At 42.8% G+C, this 16678-nt stretch overlaps 1 protein-coding gene across 1 annotated transcript; it reads right to left on the bottom strand.

Moving 5' to 3' along the window:
• Positions 1-307: 307 nt before the first annotated feature.
• On the bottom strand, positions 308-7068 carry LOC308321909 (nucleolar protein 56-like; the record flags this gene model as incomplete). Its single annotated transcript, XM_080773002.1, has 10 exons — positions 308-1245; positions 1481-1594; positions 1850-1971; positions 2192-2340; positions 2669-2769; positions 3524-3675; positions 3936-4123; positions 4662-4860; positions 5528-5692; positions 7047-7068. The coding sequence occupies 10 exons, from the start codon at positions 7066-7068 to the stop codon at positions 1036-1038; spliced, it is 1422 nt and encodes a 473-aa protein (XP_080629128.1). The 3' UTR covers positions 308-1035.
• Between the last annotated feature and the right edge of the window lie 9610 nt (positions 7069-16678).

Raw genomic sequence — 16678 nt, 5'->3', positions numbered from 1 at the left:
ATTATCAATTTAACTATAGCGCGCCGTTTCTCATCATTTGAGGATTTGAAAAAAATGAAAAAGAAATTCCGCAATTTCCGCCCACATTAAATTAATGTAAGCTAATGAATTAAACTTTCAGCAGCCTCCCAGTGACATTGAGGGTTATTATACCCAACCATTCCCCCTACATTGTTGTCTGAATAAACTTGTTTTATTAATGTTCAAAAACTCACATCAAGAGGAGACATGACAACCCCACCCTATACAGATATAGATTAAGTCAGATATATCACAGTATAAAGATGTTTACAAGTAAACAATCATGTTCCAAAAGCCTTACTTTTAATCAAGTTTACAGATAATTACATTGAAAATGAAAAGTAAATTTGAGTACTACATACTGGCATTTATTTACATGACTAAGGGGAGAAGAACACATCAAGGCACAGGGCTGAACACTTCAGCATAAAGTGCATTGAGGTTTCTTTAAAAAACAAAAAGTATTCACATGGCATCCAGTTAAACAATCCGGTCCTTATTTTAACCAACAGGTCATCAGTATTGCAGAGTATATCAATACAGTGCAACTATAAGTACACCTTAAGTGGTGTAAGGTGGAAATATGACGACACCTACTGGTTGACAAGGGTAAAGTTATTTGATCAGATTTCAAATGTGCCAACCATCTTTACTGTAATTTCCATTGTTGCATTGACACGTCAGTCAGAACGAACATAACTGATGAATTGTAACTTAGGGCATACCAGTCATTTTCAACATTGAATATGTCATTAATATAAAGTATTAATGACATAAAATGTAGTCACATCTGTAATTAAAGTGTTCTATATGACAAAGATTTACTCTTTGGCTTGCAAAGAGCATCTTTGTGATGTCACTGATCACATGACCCCAAATTCTAGATATAGGTACCGTATATTCAAAGACATAGGTCAATGTTGAAAATTGTGGTATTCCCCCTTTAAAGCACGTAATATATATATAAAAACAAAACTGTACAGTAGCTCAGGTTTCAGTCTCTCTCCGAATTCTCTATTCGTCATCACTGTCCTTTTTCTTTTTCTTCTTCTCAGACACCGGGGTATCTGGGACCTCCTCTGCTGGCTCAGCCGCCATGTCGTCCGCCTTTCGCTTCTTCTTTTTCTTGGCCAGGGTCTCGTCTCCTCCATTCTCCTGAGCAGGGGCCTCCTCCGCCTCCTCCTTTTTCTTCTTGGATTCCGTGCCCCCGTTCTCAACCACATCCTGGCCACAGTAAATAAGAGCGTTAGGGAACACATTTCATCATCGATTGAACACCAAGTCCTGCTATGAATAGTTGATGTCTGAATCACTTCAGTGGTCCAGTCCACTGGATGGGACCGGCCAATGGTTCGGAGTCAGCATGATCTAGCATGTTGTACACTGAGAAAATGACCATAGAGTAGTCATATCTTAGCGACATGCATGTAGTCCAATATTGCCAAAGCATTAAACAAACCTCTGCTTGGCCGTTTGTTTCGGCACCTCCTTCCTCAAGTTCTTTTGACTTCTGCTCACGCTTCTTGTGTTTCTTTTCCAGCTTTCGCTTGATCTCTGCTGTGACGTCGCTAGCCTGTTGATGAAGAGAGAGACCCCGTTACACTCATAATAACCAAAGAATGCCAGTGTGCACTGTATTGTGCTGCGTCAGGCTCATTAAATCAGTTTTCCCCCACAAACAAGTCGGGCAAGGGTTTGTCATCACTCACAGCAAAGTAAACATAAAAAAAAAAACAATGGTAACCGTAAGAAAAGTCTGCACAAAACCAACCCCACAAAGTAGCCTCATTAACCAAAACACAACCACAATACATACAACTGAACGCACCTCTTTCATAGCATCCTTCATGACGTCAACGTTTTTGCGTGGAACTTCACCCGTCTCATAGAAAGACAACCGCTCCTCGACCTGGTCACGCAGTTTGTCCCCAAACACACTTGAGGGGATCTCTGTCAAAATAAATGCAACAATCAGCTGACTGCACAGAACGAGCCGAAGACAGTCACTCTGCAGAACAAATTGGCTTTGCTCAGTCAAATAACTTGTCACCATCAACCCGAAGGATGAATACTGTTGACGAAAAATATTGAACATCATTGCAAATCATGCCACAAGGTTAAATGGCCAATGATGGAGGACACTGGCTACAGATTGATAGCTGCCGCTTACCAGAGAAACAGTCTATCCGCGAGGCGATGGTGCACTTATTTGCCAGGTATCTCGAGATGCGGCCCTTGTTCTTGGCAGCAGCACGGCCGATGAAGGTGGAGTGGAAGATGAGGCCGTATTTGGGAGTGTTGCCTTTAGTCTTCAGAGCTCTGTGGGGAAATGTCACTTTGTCTTTCAAACAAAGAACACAAAATGTACTATACACCTGGAGTTGCCAATAAAAATATATAAAAGCAGTGGCTTTTTAAGACTCATTGCTCAAAGAATCTCTGACTACAAACTGCAAGCTTTTAAAGTCTCTCTACCTCAGTGCTGTTAAGTGGCTGCTCAGACTAAGGGAGGGGTGTATGTGAGAGGGATCACTCCAGAGGAGGCTTTACAAAGTGGGCCTGCTCCAGTCACCCTGCTCTGCTCCGGCCCAGCCCTGCCATCACTGTAGCCACCATATGCCCAAGCAGGGAGGGGGTGCCCCAGTACCTGAACAGGGCCTTTTCTGCTCCCAGGATCTGCACAGTGGAGGCCGGGTATTTGGCCAGATTCGTCAGGCTGCCAGCATGGGAGATCAAGCGAGCTCCTACCTGTGGGGCAAATAAAGAGGGTTTAAAATCAGTTTGTGAAAGCATCAAGGTTTGTGAAAGCCTCCTGTTCAGCTAAAGCCATTTCAAAAGGACCCACTTTCAGACTGTACAAACTACAATAGACTTGTACTAACCAATAAAGGGTACGTGCATGCATAAAGTGAGTGGCAAAGTGAGTTAAACAATGTTTTATTTGGATGCATGTTCTGTCAATGCCATGAAGTGTTTTTTTGTAATTCAGTGAGAGTAGGCGTTCCCACACAACTTCTGGGTATGATGCCACGCACATACCCTCCATTAACCGAAAATAAACAGAACCCAAACTTTCGAACCAATAACTTGCTTATATAGGATAGATATTTTTTTCCTACACACAAAGTTTTTTTTGCTAAATAAATTAACCACTTGTTAATAGAATGGCAACAGTCTTAAAACTGAAAATTCAAATCTATGTCTTTATACATGTCCAGGTCAGCTCATGATGTTCAGATATAATGGATGCTGTCAGCACAGTCATTCAGGGGATTGACAGATTATATTGACATCATTACATCATGAGCATGGCCTATGATTTTAGAATAGTGAAGAAAGACTTCAAAATTAGGTAAGAATCAGGAAAGATTATACCCGAACACTGCCACACAAAATCACTTCGCCCCTTTAGCAGAATCATGAATTAATGTCCATATCATTAACCCACTTCTACGTCAACGCATTGTAATGGAGACTATAGCCACAATAGACTTGTACTAACCACGTCACCGATTAGGGCCGCCAGGTTGGGCGCCACCTGGCTCATCTTTGAGCGGAGGTACTGCTGTAGCTCCAGGCGGTACTCAGCCAGAGACACCACACGTACAGAGAACCGTTCTATGTTGATCAGGTCAATTGGGGAAATGTCCATACCTGGAGGAAAGGGGTGGGGATCATGTCTTGATTATAAACACTGAAAACCTTTGAGTTATAAATAATGCATCTTGCCAGTAAGTGTGGGCTGTCACTCCCGACAGGATCCGCAGTGTGGTTTTGTGCCATCACCACAGGTTTATGAGAGAGCATAATCTACCCCCCTGTGTTAGACACCAAGGACGCTTATCAGTCCATGATGGGCATAAAAGGGGCTTCAGATCACATGGCTTAAACATTTTAATGTAACCGTTGCTCACCCATGGAGCTGCGGGAAGCATCCAGGATGGCCTGGGCCTTGGCGGCATCCATCACCACCTCCTCCAGCGCCGGCAGGCTCGCCTCCGATAACTCCTTCCTGTTGCTAATCAGCCGGGCCATGCGGCAGTACATAGAGTTGTCCGTTACGATCTTGATCAGCTCTGGGAAGTGGTAACCGTACCATTCACTGGAGTAAAGGGGTGACGAGGGTAGCAAATTAGGGACATAATCTGGCAATACATTGGCATATAGCTAGACATTCTGTAAAACAATCAAGTGTGGATTGTCTCTCCCGACAGGATCCGCAGTGTGGATTTGTGCCATCACCACAGGTTTATGGGAGAGCTCAATCTACCCCCTGTGTTAGTCACCAAGGACACTCAACAGTCCATGATGGGCTTAAAAAGGGCTTCACATCACTTTTAACATGGCTCTAAACTGTTTTAATTTAATGTCATGGCTGCACTACCATGGAGTTGCAGGACATCCACACCACGTAGGTTTAAGTTAAAAAAAAAACCTGTCTGTCCCAATGGTGCAGCCCTGCCAGACAACAGCTGATTTGTTCAATTTTAAGGCCAGCTAATGCACACTACATGTGCAATAACATTCACAGCACTGCAACATCCCATTGGTGAAATGGATGTACAGCCATAACAAAACCCATTAAATACCAGTTTGTAAAGTTCAACCCCATTGGGTCTTGTGGATGCCCAGCCCCTTACCGGACACGCATGGCAAAGGTGTTGATGTCCTTATCCAGCTGGTCCAACAGAGCGATGGATTGGATGATCATGTTGTCAGCTCTGTTGACGTTAAACTTTACCTTGGCTCTCGAGTAGCTGTGGCCCAGACCCAACTGGGCCTTGGAGGCAGCATCGCCCGGCAGCCCCTTCACGAGGGAGTGAAAGTGCAGACGCACTCCTGAGGAGAAGACCAACAGACAGAGCATAGTTAGTCACATGATACAAAGGCAGGGACCAGTGTGTTCACTTCACGCTGGCTGTTCAGACTTTCAGTATGAACCATCAGGAGGTGTCAGGGTCAAATGATCACATCACAACAGCCCCGGCCATTTCAAATCACTACGGGCACGTAACTGGTCACACAATGCTGATAAGTTTACCGCTTCAGCCATGCAGTGTGTATAAAGGAACATACTTCGTTAGTGGCATGTTATTAATCTACATGTTTAGCCAACCAAACTTTGTCCATGAAATCACTTATGTGAGGACTAAATAATGCACTAACTAAACACAATTAACAATATATTAAAGTCTTGGCATGTTTGCTTTCATTCTGTACTTTAAGGGCCGATTCACACTCCTATTTTACTGCTATTTCGCGCTGTAGTGCCGAAATCATTTCGGCACTACAGCTCGAAACTCACGTCAGAAATTAGCAGAGCTGACTTTAGGACGGTACCCGCCCCCCCCGAACCCACATTTTAGGCACTACCGACTTTTAGTCGGCTCTAAAATAAGAGTATGAATCGGCCCTAAGGCTCCCTTTTTTACTAAATAGGTTAACAGATTTAAAAACGGCCTTATGAAAAGCCCACATCCCGTCATTTATGTCAGCATCTCCTCACCTCTAAGGATCTCGTTCACCACCCCACCCGTCTGAATGGAGAGACCCAACTCCTCCTGAAGAGCTGCTCCAATCTTGGCATCGCTGACACCCAGCATGGCCTTCTTCTTGATAGTCGTTGGCAGGTTGGTCTCCAGGAACAACTTCAGGTCAGCATGAACCACGCCTGCATTGACGGGACGACAATAGTGTTTATTATAATCAATGTGATTGGCTGAGGTGAAGTAATTTTTTTAAAAGTCCATAACCCATCAAGACCTGAGGCCAATTCTGCAACGTCCAAGTTCTGTCACTGTTGCTAGAATTAGTAAATAACGTATTTGCAATCTAACCTCCGCAAGTTAGATATTATCGGCATAGATGTTTGTCCGTATGTGATTAAGGATTGGACCAAGTTGCATTGCCAGCCATAGAAAATTCTTACCTGGGGCTAAAACCGGATGTGACGTTTCTGGGCGTTCCTGTCTTGCTCCGTGTCAGTGTATACCTTTTAGGGTGTTTCATTTCTCCCCGATGCAGGTTATTCACAGTGGAAACACAGGCCTGACAAACAAAAAGAAACACTGAAGACTAAACTTACAAAAGACAGAAAATTACTTGAAAGCAAATTAGGAAAACAAACCCAGAACATGAGAAACTCTATTAGGCTATAAACCCTTCCAAAAAGGGACCCCCCTAGCAGCTCTCCCTGGGTGTTACCTGCTTGTTGCCCAAGCCACTACTGAACCTCGGCATCCTGCAAGCCTCCCTTTTATACTGGGTGAGACCATACCAAGACACAGAACTAATTGGTAACCACATAACTCAAATAAGGCAAACTATGACCCATGAGTTAACTTACACAATTACTTGGTTTAACTAAACCAATTAAACCTTCAGATACAGTACATTACCCAACATCAAGATACATAGAAAACATAACACAAGAGCTCTTGTAACACAGACAGACACCCCTCCTGCTCTATAGCACTTGGTACCTTCCTCCACTCAGTCAAGAGGATCACACCAGGGCACTTTCTGAAACCAGTCCCTTGACCTGAACTTCCTGAAGTGCTCTCGGGAGGTTCCCTCGTCAGGAAGTGCCCCTCCAGCTGAATCAAGTTCCTTTGATTAGGGTGCTGGGTATAAAAAACAGTTTGGAAATACACTCGCCCTCCTTGTGCAGAAACAGGAAACAGACACCATTCGTTGCCATGGTTACCATCATGCAATTGTGTTACCTGTTATTTTGTTTGTACAGTTATATTGCATTGCATCGTGTATGTTTGTGTGACATGTGGATTTCATTATATGGAAAAAGGAAATACAGCGTGACTGTCAAAAATGACATGTCATATACATCCATGGTGTTTGTAAATCATTGTTAAAAGTTGTTTTGTTTGTGTGGTTTCATTTATAGTTTTTCACGGTGGGGTAAATAAAGAGCCCTTGTGAACATCAGTTGGAGCGTTGCCTATTCTGCATCAGATGAAGATTGTTTAGGAGGAGTTTATTCATCAATTATTTGTGGTGGTTCTTACATTTGTAGGTCGCGGTTTCCATGCGGACAGAGAGCAGGGCTGCACAAGCTAGATCGGCACAGACTCGCTCTTGAGGGCTTTATAAGCCACTTCCACTCAAGGCTGCTTGGTTTCGGACGACACTTAATATGGCGCAGCCTCGCGTGAACGTGCATAGCAAGGGCAAGTGTGTAGGGCGAGTGGCGAGGAGCTGGTTTCAGAAAAGGAATACACCAGTACTGCAGGAGAGCCAGGTGCCAAACAATCACAATCAAACCCCCATGACAACAAACATATACATGCTGCGACAATACCTGCAAAGTCTCTTTTTACAATTCACTGTGAGTTACAACAATAAAAATATGCGGACATGTCCTGTTCTCCCTTTGAGCTTCTTGGTAGTGGGTACTGTATTTATGAGCATTGTATTTCTGTCCTGTTTTTTGTTGTGTATATTTTGTTACTGGCAGAGCTGTGTCACCTATTTTGCCTCTTGTCTTGGCCAGTTCACACTTGTAAAGAGACTAAAAAACAGTTTTCCAAGTCAGCCAGCAAAGTTAGTTAAATGGGTGAAACTGTCGTTTAGGTGTGTGCATTGTTCTCCATAAGTGTGTGTGTGTGGGTGTGTGTGTGTGTGTGTGTGTGTGTGTGTGCGTGTGTGTGTGTGTGTGTGTGTGTGTGTGTGTGTAGGGCATGTGACAATGGCTAATAAAGTTTTTTTTTTTTTTTTTTGTAGACTATAGCCAATTATATTAAAATGTTCTCCCCAATGTTACTTCCATCCTGCCACCGGGAGGACCTTCCATCGCCCCCAATCTTCCCGACCGACCAGGGATGGAGGGATGTGCACACATGGACATCAAAGGGGGCTTCAGTCCCTGCCCTTTTACCCGTCTGTAAAACAGCTGCCCTTTCCAGACCACGAATGCAGCATTTACTATCAGTGAAAGAAATGCAAATGCCACTCCTTTCCTTTCCATGCCATACCTGAAGGCAGCATTCAGGAGAATTGCTTTTTCCCCCCTTCTTAGGGCGCTTTCACACCCAAAGTTCGCTTAGAAGGTCCGGATCAAGGACCAAGGACCAAATATTTGCATTTTGATTTTGGTCCGTTTGGTGTTCACACTGGACTTTGTAAAGCGTACCAAATATGTAAACAAATGACACGTGGACATGTTAAGCGAACCAAATAGTGAGGGAAAAAGAACATGAGGGGAAATCACTGTCTACAATTTTTGGGGCAACCTTCAGTCACACAGAGAGAGAAGAGAAGCAACAACTTGCTATTGCATTCATTCTTATTAATTATTTTATTAGCCAAATAAGAGCAACAGATGAACATGAGCAGGTGTTTGAACAATAATGTGCTTGCTCCTGATGCATACAATTCACGGAGACGTATAGCCTACAAGGTATCCCCGATAAAAATGACTTTTCTTCCATGTGTGCACCTTGACCCGATTAGATATATGTTATTTCTGCGCATCAAATCGGCGGGCATTTCCATGTCATCTTATGGTTTAAACTTGAAGGTGGTCAGTTAGTAGGTTATTGAGCTTCAAGTCAGAAAAGCTCCGCTGCAGCTAATTGAGTTGACCTAGTTTTACGTCTTTTGCTATAGTGATGTAGGCCTAATCAATTAATCATTTGGGACCACCTGTGTATAGCTTATTTAACATTGGCTTTTTCTCTATACGTGCGGCCGTGCGCGACATGGATGATTTTAAATATTTCAAATTCTCTGTCTCTGCGTCTCTCCCATATAAATATACACACACACACACACACACACACACACACACACTGACACACACACACACACACACACACACACACACAGACAGACAGACAGACAGAAAAAAGGAGGGGACACGAGTTGAAAGAGAAACTCTCGCATGAAGACTCATGCATCGCATGCTTTGTCATAACTTTGCGTGACGGCGGCGCATGCTTAAAATAAACAGATCTACAAGCTTACATCCACGTGTACCATATACCGTACACCATTCCGTGTCGATAATTATACATCTGTTATTTTTGCGCATGTGAACCTCGTACGCTGCCATTACATTTGCGCTGCGCCTCGACATGCGTCTACTATTAAAATAAAATCAGACTGTCAGCTGTCATATCAATAGTGATCCCCGTAAAAAATACATGCTTTTATAACTAATTATTAATGCAGCCTCACAACTGCCGAAGCCCGACAGCTATTTTGGCTATCGTACTGTATTTGGTCCTCTATAAAGTCCGAATGCATTCACACCAGTAACGAACCGCACCGTGGTTCGTTTGGAAGCGAACCGAGTCCGGCCTTTTTTAGCGGACCATGGTTCGTTTCTTTGATCCGCACCAGAGTTCGGATGCATGTTCACACCAACCGAACCAAAGGGGTAAGCGGACCATGGTTCGTTTTAAACGAACCAAACATGTCCGGTGTGAAAGCGCCCTTAGTCTCCAGAACTTGAACACAGCATTTTGCATTGAACATCTCCACTACAAAAGAGTGCTGGGTTGTTCCCCAAAAATAGCTGATCTAAAAGCTCTCAACGCGTCGCAGCGCGACGCGTTGTGAGCTTTTAGATCTGCTATTTTCGCTATTTTTGTGCCCTTTTACGGGATTTACAGGATTTTACCTCTCTTAACACTCGCTGCACGTCCCCGCGCCCGACAATCCCCGCTGGCAGGTTGCGGAGTATACGTGCAATGATGACCTCCACTGAACACGGGCCAATTGTGTTCGCAATCTAGACAGACTTAGTTTTTTTGCATCCCATACTTAATATTCGCGGCCCTCCTTCCCTCCAGTCTCATATAAGCCACCTCGTTAAGATGCAAATGGGATAATCACGCTGACTGCTGGATGCTGCCTAGGCTGCTACACGACGAGAAGATACGCACGCTTCATATAACTGGTTTTTAGAGTCACCTCTTTACACTGTTGTGTTGAGATAGATAGATAGATAGATATATAGATAGATAGATAGATAGATAGATAGATAGATAGATAGATAGATAGATAGATAGATAGATAGATAGATAGATAGATAGATAGACAATAGGCGTGCATTATTGTGTTGTTGTTGTTGTAGGTGAACAATATGGTGCTGTAATTGTATTTACATGTAGGAGGGGCCCGAGGAGGAGTCAACCCACAGAGCCTATAGTCCTTCCACGCTCCATACCTCCCACTCCCGGCAGAGTATAGTTTGGGAGCGGCGGACGGTATGTGGCCCAGCTGGTCTTTCCCTAAATGGGACTGATTGAGGTTGAGGTTTATTTTTTACTTTTAATGTCTTAAATGTAATTTGTATTATGAATGTATTTTTGCAAGAATGTACATGTTTTTATTGTGTTGCGTTGTGTTATTTTTATTGTGCTGTGTTATATGAATTGTTTGTCATGGACCCCAGGAAGAGCTAGTGGCAGCTAATGAGGATCCATATGAATAAAGAATAAAGACATCTTTTGGTGCAACACCATTCACAGTAGCTTTTAGAGTTACATGGTAGAATAAACATTTCTCTTTCTTTCTCCCATGGGAGAAATTATGTGCAATGTGCCCCATTGCACATAATGGCTGAGCCGTCAGTGGTTTGTCTGTTCTCCCTGTTGACAATGTGTGGATAGTGAGCCCACACCTCTCAGGACTGCCACTTATAGATATTGATTATTTTGTGCTATTTTACACCAGGCTATGGGGGCTTGATGGCCTTCCCTTTTGCCTCTGCCCTTTTGACCACATTAAAGTGTTAGTTCAGATTTTTTTTTTTACTTTAAAGCTGTAGGAAATATTTCCCATTAATATAGTGGTTGCAAAGGTATTAATTGATTGCCTGAGTCCCGTGATGGGAGTTAGCTGGTCTGGTTTTGGTGAATATTAAGTAGTTTCGGATGTTGTGGGGGTCTGGGGGGCACGCATTAAAATAAATTAATCCACAAAACTAGCCATTAATTTAATATTGTTGACCTATTTCTACCATATTGTGTAATTCTCGTTCAACTTAGAACCCTCTGTCACATGGAACAATTTTTTGTGTCCAGTATTACTATGCCGGCAGCAGCACAAAATAGTTCCATGTGACAGAGGGGTCAAAGTTGAACAAAAATTACAAAAATGACTGTGGGAGACATGGGAGTAGGTTAGCAATTCCAAGCAAAGAAGCAGCTGGATTACTCCGAGTCTCTCTCGCATGACTGAACTTCTCACCCTATCTGTAAGGGAGATGCCAACCACCCATTTTGAGAATAGTCATTTTGTCCGCTTGTATCCGCAACCTTACTTTCGGACATGACCCACGCTTCATGACCATAGGTGACAGAGTAGGGACGAAGATTGCTCGGTAGACAATGAGCTTGAAAAAATGTACGCCATGAAAAAAAGAATCACTAACTTACACCAACCACCTTTACACACATTCATGTTATTATAATAACATGTGATCTATCATACACATTATGTATATCAGCCAAGCCTGAGCAACATCCAGAAATATGTGCAAACATTTAGCCAACTTGAGATAGTTGTTGCTGGTGGCGATTATGTAACTCTGGAATAAACGTGTCCAGGATGATTGCATTTTACACTGACTGGTCTGACTCAGACTGAGATCCAATCACAATGTTCTCAGATGATCTGTCTGGCAGATGTCATCTCATGGCGTTCTCACGACCATGTACACCTGGCATTAACACTCCCCTGTAAATATTCCTCCCAAAAAGGAAAAAACTCCTTGCAGTTCCCCCAACATGCCTTAAACTTAGTGGTGGAAAAAGTACTCAAAGTTTTTACTTAAGAGTAAAAGTATCAATAGTACAGTAAATATTCATGTAACGCGTTGGGAGCTTGTAGATCGGCTATTTTCAAATGGCCGAAATGTGGCTGAAGTGGTTCATTAGACATTAGACAGGAGTCAGGATATTAGACAGGAGGACTTTATGCACTTAAACCCTTAGAAGACTGGAGTCCCCCATGGCTCTATAGGTCTGCTTGCTAGTATTTCCCTCTGAGCCAAGCAGTGGCGTGCACAGACATTTAGAGGTAGCCTGGCTAATAAGCCAGACTAATATCACACAACACTGTCCTGGGATATCGGCAGGCTTTTTTTTTAATTTAGAGGGGCAGGTGCTCAAGTGAGAAAAGGGCACCTTGTGCAGCGCGTGGAACCGGCCGGTTGTCTTAATAGTGTGAGATGTATAGATTTTGGGGCATAAATAATATATTAGAAGCTTTTTTTAATCAAAAATGTATCAATGTCACCTGGTCCACATACTGTACAATGTACTTTTTTCCCCCTTTTTTCAAAAGGACATATTGCTGTCCAGAGGGCAAGGGCAGGTGTGTATATCTGTGCACGCCACTGGAGCCAAGTCTCTTTGGCGGACAATATAGCCAAAAGCGCCAAACCCATTGTGAACTTGTACAATAGACCTGCTATTTTTGGCAAATGGGATGATCGGGTTCAAGAGCCGGTCCCCACCTGTTAACCTGCTCAGTGGGGTCCTCTCTCTCACACATGCACGAACATACGCACGATAGAATGCCACGCATGCACACATGGACGCTAGCTAGCATGCACGCACACACACACACACACACACACACACACACACACACACACCAATGTGTGTTTACAGTTGGGGCCAGGCTGTACGCGTGTTTCATTACTGTTTAACTCACATTAAGTGACATTAACTCACACTTCCCAGCAGCACTGTCAACAAGCTGTTATAGCAGACTGCATGGCTTTAAGCTAATTACTCATGATGGACAGTTTGCCACGGTTTCAATTGTTGTAGAACAAAGAATGAGATAAATTATAATGGAGGTTTACCTGAGTTAATGGTCCATGCAGCGATGGGAAGAAGGCAGGACGGGTGTGTAAACTCGGTGACACAGCAGTCATTAGATGGTCACAGACAGTGGTGGAAGAAGTGCTGTATTCAAAATGTACTTGAGTAAAAGTACAAAAGTGGCGGCATAAGTAGCCTACAAAAAGGAAAAGTACTCATTGTGCAGAAGTTCAAAAGGTATAAACAAATATAACTTCCACATGACTCTGTGCAAAATCGAAACTCTTGTCCCTGTTCCTGTGATGCACCGGACTAGCCATGTCAGGCTTGAGGCGCATTAGATTCCCTTTGATCGTTTGTATAAACAAATCTTTTGAAAACAGCCGATGTACAAGCTCACAATGTGTTGCATATTGCATCGCGACACATTGTAGATCTGCTATTTTCAAATGGCCGAAAGTAGGGCTGAAGTGGTTAGTGTGTTTTATAATAGGTCTAATAATCAAAATCTACAAAGTAACTAAAGTTTTCAAATAATAGTAGTGGAGTAAAAATGTTTTCCTCTGAGATGTAGTGGGAGATGTAGTGGGGTAGAAGTACATAACTTTTGGATATCAGTTGGATAAAGTAGTAGATTATTAGTTACTATACGGTTACTTTGAGGAAACATCCTCAAAATTTGCCAATTTTGCCAAGCCACAGATCCACCCGATATGCACATGCACACATATGGTAAATGTTGCTGTCTTATTTTGCTAGGCCTACTCTTGAAACATTTTGAAACCACGCCTTTAAAGTATTTATGTGTGGAGTTTGCATGTTCTCCCTGTGTCCCCTAGGGTAGGTACCCTCACAAAGATCATGCAGTAATCCTGGTCTCTAAACTGACTCTGACTGGGAAACAACCCCCTGTCAGATGAAAAGAAGAGGCTTGGTCGCTCATGCATTGAGGTCAGTCCGTTGCTCTCCCTGGGTTGGCAGAGCGAGTGTAGCGCCCGCTGCCCAGGATTACATTAGGTAGCCTAATTGACAGTGGGTGAAAAAATGGGTTCATGGTATGAATTTAAAAACTAAAAGTCTAAAAAGCGTGTGTGTGTGTCATCATCATCAGGGCGTCCTGCTGTGCTAGTGAATGAGTACATTTTTAAATTCATTACCATCTGTCATCCAGACAATTACCTCTCTGCCCTCAGTATTAGCATACACTTCACTGCCCTCCCCCTGCCTCTTGTGTGTGTGTGTGTGTGTGTGTGTGTGTGTGGGTGTGTGTGAGATGGGGCCACATTTGAACATGGCGTCTGCTATTTGGCACGACGGGGCTCCCCTGCGTCAGACCAATGGGCGGTCCTGTCGAAAGGCATGTTGTCAAGGAGGACGTGAAAATTCACGAGATTTAGAAGATTTTAGAGTTACAAGTGAAGTATGCAACTTGCCCGGTGCTGAGTCCACAGAAGTGCACATCACACCGCCCGGCGTGGCCACCTGCTTAGCTGCCGGCTCTCTCGGGGTGCCTCGATCATCATCATCATCATCATGCCCCACGCAGGAGCTAACTATTTCATAGACAACGCCCTGGTAACTTCGGTTCCAACAGCCAAGAACCTTGGTATTGTCCTGGACAGTCAGCCCTCTTTCAAGACATGCATCACACTCGATCCTGTACATTTATACTCTATGAGTCTATAATGATGCGTCCCGTGCCTTTTATAGGATTAACCATAAGCTCTTTATGAAAATGAAGCAAAGAGGAGTGCCCGGTTTTATTGTGAGGGTCGTGGCCTACTGGTACGCCCACCAGAACATGTGGGTGAAATGGTGTGGGAGACTAAGTATATCAGCTCAATTTGGTGTAAGCAATGGCGTGAGGCAGGGGGGAATTCTTATTTAATTTATATGTGAAATCTGCTCAAATGAGAACCTGTAACACAGTGTGAAGTCAACTTGGAGAAAAGGAGAGCAAAGGGTTAGAAACTGGATTGCCACTGACACTCAGCTGATTGTCACTCAATCACTCCCCAATTGCCTGACTAATCATCGTCAGTGCATTCACTGCACCTGAGAGTAGGACGTTGACCAAACACAGGAAGAGAGGAGGAAAGAGGAATCCTACACAAACCTCCATGAGAAACAGCAGTGCATCCAAACAGAAGCAACACACACTGAAACATCAGAGCAGAACGGTGCAGCCATATAAAAGCTGGAGAGACAGCCGGTGAGAGAGAACTGTTTATTTGTTTACAGATCAAGCCGGTTGCATGCCAGTTCATGGACACTTGTTGTTTGTTGTTGTTGTCTGTGATGACTTGAAGTTAAAGGAAATATGATGGCCAATTGGACATGAACAATGAACATGATTATTTTATTTAAAATACATTTTAATTGATTATTGATTGATAAAATGTTTCAATGATACTAATTAATTCAGTTTATTTAATTTACATTTCATGAAATTATTATGTATAAAACGGTTTAAAATGAATTGATTTAAAACGAATTGATAAAGAGACGCTATTAATTAAAAAATATATTTACAGGTGTTTAAAACATGTAAAGTATATGTATTGATTGACTGCATTATACTGGAAAGAAGGAAACTGTGTGGTCATTGTATGAGTGAAACCCAAATCTCCTTATGGTCTGTACCATCTCTTTCAAGCAGGGAAACTGCAAAATATACTAAATATCTTGACACACAGGATACATGGTCGGAGAAACATTAGTAAACCATCTGATGTATGCAGATGACCGGTCCTCAGTCCCAGTAGTGCTGGTTTACAACAGCTCCTTGACATTTCCTCTAAATATTGTGTGCAACATGATATAAAATACAATGCCAGCAAAAGCGCTGTTCTAATATGTGACCGGGGACAGTAGTTTAATATATAAGGGGGCCATGGTCATTTTTCAGTTCTTTACATATTATGAAACTGCACACTGTAACCTTTCATATGATGTATTGCTCATTGAAATTGGGGGGGAAATTACATTTGAAACTTGTTGAACTGGAAACCCCAAAGTACAGAATTTGCCCTTCTAATATTTCAGCAGTGATCTGTGACTTTAGGGGGCGCTGTTTTCTCTTCATTCCTCCATTAGTCAACCAGCAGTGTTGCCATGTCTGCTTATTATAATTAGTTGGCCTTGTTTCTAAAGAAAAATAATGTATAGGCCTACTGTACCAATTTTACAATAATTTATAACCTGTTACTAAAAATGTATTTGACAAAAATAAAGTGTAGTTGATTATTTGGGCTTGTTTTTAAAGTGTAGTTGATTATGGAGAGTTGGTAACCAAGTGGACCCTTATTAGATCAGGCCTATGTAAATGTTCCAGATTATGTAGAAGTAAAGAGGACAAACGCCTTAACTTTCATGTTTAAACTATCAGACAGTCTCGAGGTCTGGAATAAAAATTTAATTAAATATCTTGGCCATTTTATTAAGGATCAAATGACTGATCTACAAAAGTACAACTTTTGTCAACGATATCCCTCTGTTGCTTTCACTTGGTTCTTCCCAACAGGACCGGTTTTCATTGTTCCCCCTATGTGTCAATCATTGTGCTTGGCCTATCCAGACATTAGGCGTGTGCAGAATTTGGCCAATCAGTGACGCTCGCACGAAACGACCGGAACACACTCGTCTAGAGATTAGCAACTAGTCAGAGAACAACAACAAACAAGTATCGTTATGGCGTCTCACAACAGCGCGTCCTAGCGCTGTTGTGCTCTATGGTTAGGACAAATGTCTGTAGTAAAAGCTAAAGTGTTGTGATCGCTGCCGTCGTTCGGGTAGCGTCTGTTACGAGCAGCGCTATTTTGAGTGAGCCGCGTGTTGGAATAATGATCTGAATTGTATAT

This window comes from Protomyctophum bolini, assembly GCF_963924005.1.
Source record: "Protomyctophum bolini genome assembly, chromosome: 9".
Taxonomy (NCBI): domain Eukaryota; kingdom Metazoa; phylum Chordata; class Actinopteri; order Myctophiformes; family Myctophidae; genus Protomyctophum; species Protomyctophum bolini.
The sequence above is the reverse complement of the archived record's forward strand: the minus strand, read 5'-3'. Positions and strand labels throughout refer to the sequence as shown.